Source organism: Sphaeroforma arctica (genome assembly GCF_001186125.1).
Source record: "Sphaeroforma arctica JP610 unplaced genomic scaffold supercont1.7882, whole genome shotgun sequence".
Lineage (NCBI taxonomy): Eukaryota > Ichthyosporea > Ichthyophonida > Sphaeroforma > Sphaeroforma arctica.
The window spans coordinates 1-1,338 of NW_014032676.1; the positions used below are offsets into that span (position 1 = coordinate 1).

General features: G+C 42.8%; 1 protein-coding gene across 1 annotated transcript; it reads right to left on the reverse strand.

The window, feature by feature from the left end:
• Positions 1 to 833: 833 nt before the first annotated feature.
• SARC_16355 (hypothetical protein) lies at positions 834 to 984 on the reverse strand (the record flags this gene model as incomplete). Its single annotated transcript, XM_014289538.1, has 1 exon — positions 834 to 984. A coding segment is annotated over one exon (151 nt), but the record flags the coding sequence as incomplete, so codon positions are not given.
• Between the last annotated feature and the right edge of the window lie 354 nt (positions 985 to 1,338).

Genomic DNA, 1,338 nt, shown 5'->3' on the forward strand with positions numbered 1-1,338 from the left:
CCATGGCCATACGATTGTACGCTTGCTTGCGATTGCCGCCAAATCTCATATGTCCGGAGGACCGACACGCGCACGTACCATTGCCATCGGCTGAGACATCTATGTGGGGACACTTTTCTGAGGAAAGGGAGGGAAGAATAAGGCTAAAAATAGTTTTCCCTATCACAAGAATGTGCAATATTATAGGCGACTGTGTATGCCGTCAATGTAGGGGCAATTCGTTGTAACTGTTGCAGGAATAAACGGGTGGGTCAATTAAATAAAATAAGGCATGCGGCTATAAATAGTCTTCTGCGGATAATGTTCGGTACTAAACGGGACTAGTACATACTTCTCTGCGAGTGGTGGTGGGGTGAACCACGAGAAAGGTATGCGGACTATAGATAGCTTTCTATAGATAGAGAAATGTCTAGTACTATAGGCGACTGCGTGTGCTGTTGATGCAGGGCTCACCTCTGCGAACGTTTTGAAGGCTAAGGCAATTGTATATCTCGAATTGAATACGAACACAGTTTTCTCTTCATAAAACAGTTCAGTACTGAAGTTACCTGTGTGCGCCAACAATAAAACGGCATATGGCTACGCTCTTCGCAGGGATAAACCAAGTTTACACAGGAAATCTATACGACCATGACCAAGACAACGTGTGAGCAGGATTCGAAACTCAGTGAAATTGGGTGTACCTTTAGAACACGGTGGCATTTGATTTTAAACTCCTAACACATACCCATAATGACCGGAACAATACTTTCTAGTAGGCATACACCTTGTTTGCAACACGTGTGTGTCCCTGTACGGTATTGTATCCGAGTGAGCCTTCTATCGAGACATACCGTTCAACCATGCCGCTCGACGGTCCGAGATGAGCAGCTTACGGCGTTTCTTCAGGATGTCATCCAATCGATGGCGCAGCCTGTCATGGTACTTGAAGAACATCTGTTGTTTGACCATGTCTTCTGCCACCCCAGGTAGCTGGTTGAGAATCTGCATACATAGGTGATGGTGAGACACAACATCGCACGCTTAGGAACAGTAAATATGTATGGTTAAAGTATGTGAAGCTACTGGAATCGGAACATTGATTGCAAAAACATAAGTTTTCTCGCACCTTGAGTTGGTTAAAATTGGTACCATGCCACATCTAAAGCTCAAGTTTTACATTCAATACTATCTCGTGATGTTCAAACGCGATGACAATAGAGGCTAAGCACATTATATATACATATATCTATATATATATTTATCAATAAATATATATATATATATATATGTGTGTGTGTGTGTGTGTGTGTGTGTGTGTGTGTGTGTGTGTGTAGTATAGTAGTGTGTGTTGTGTGT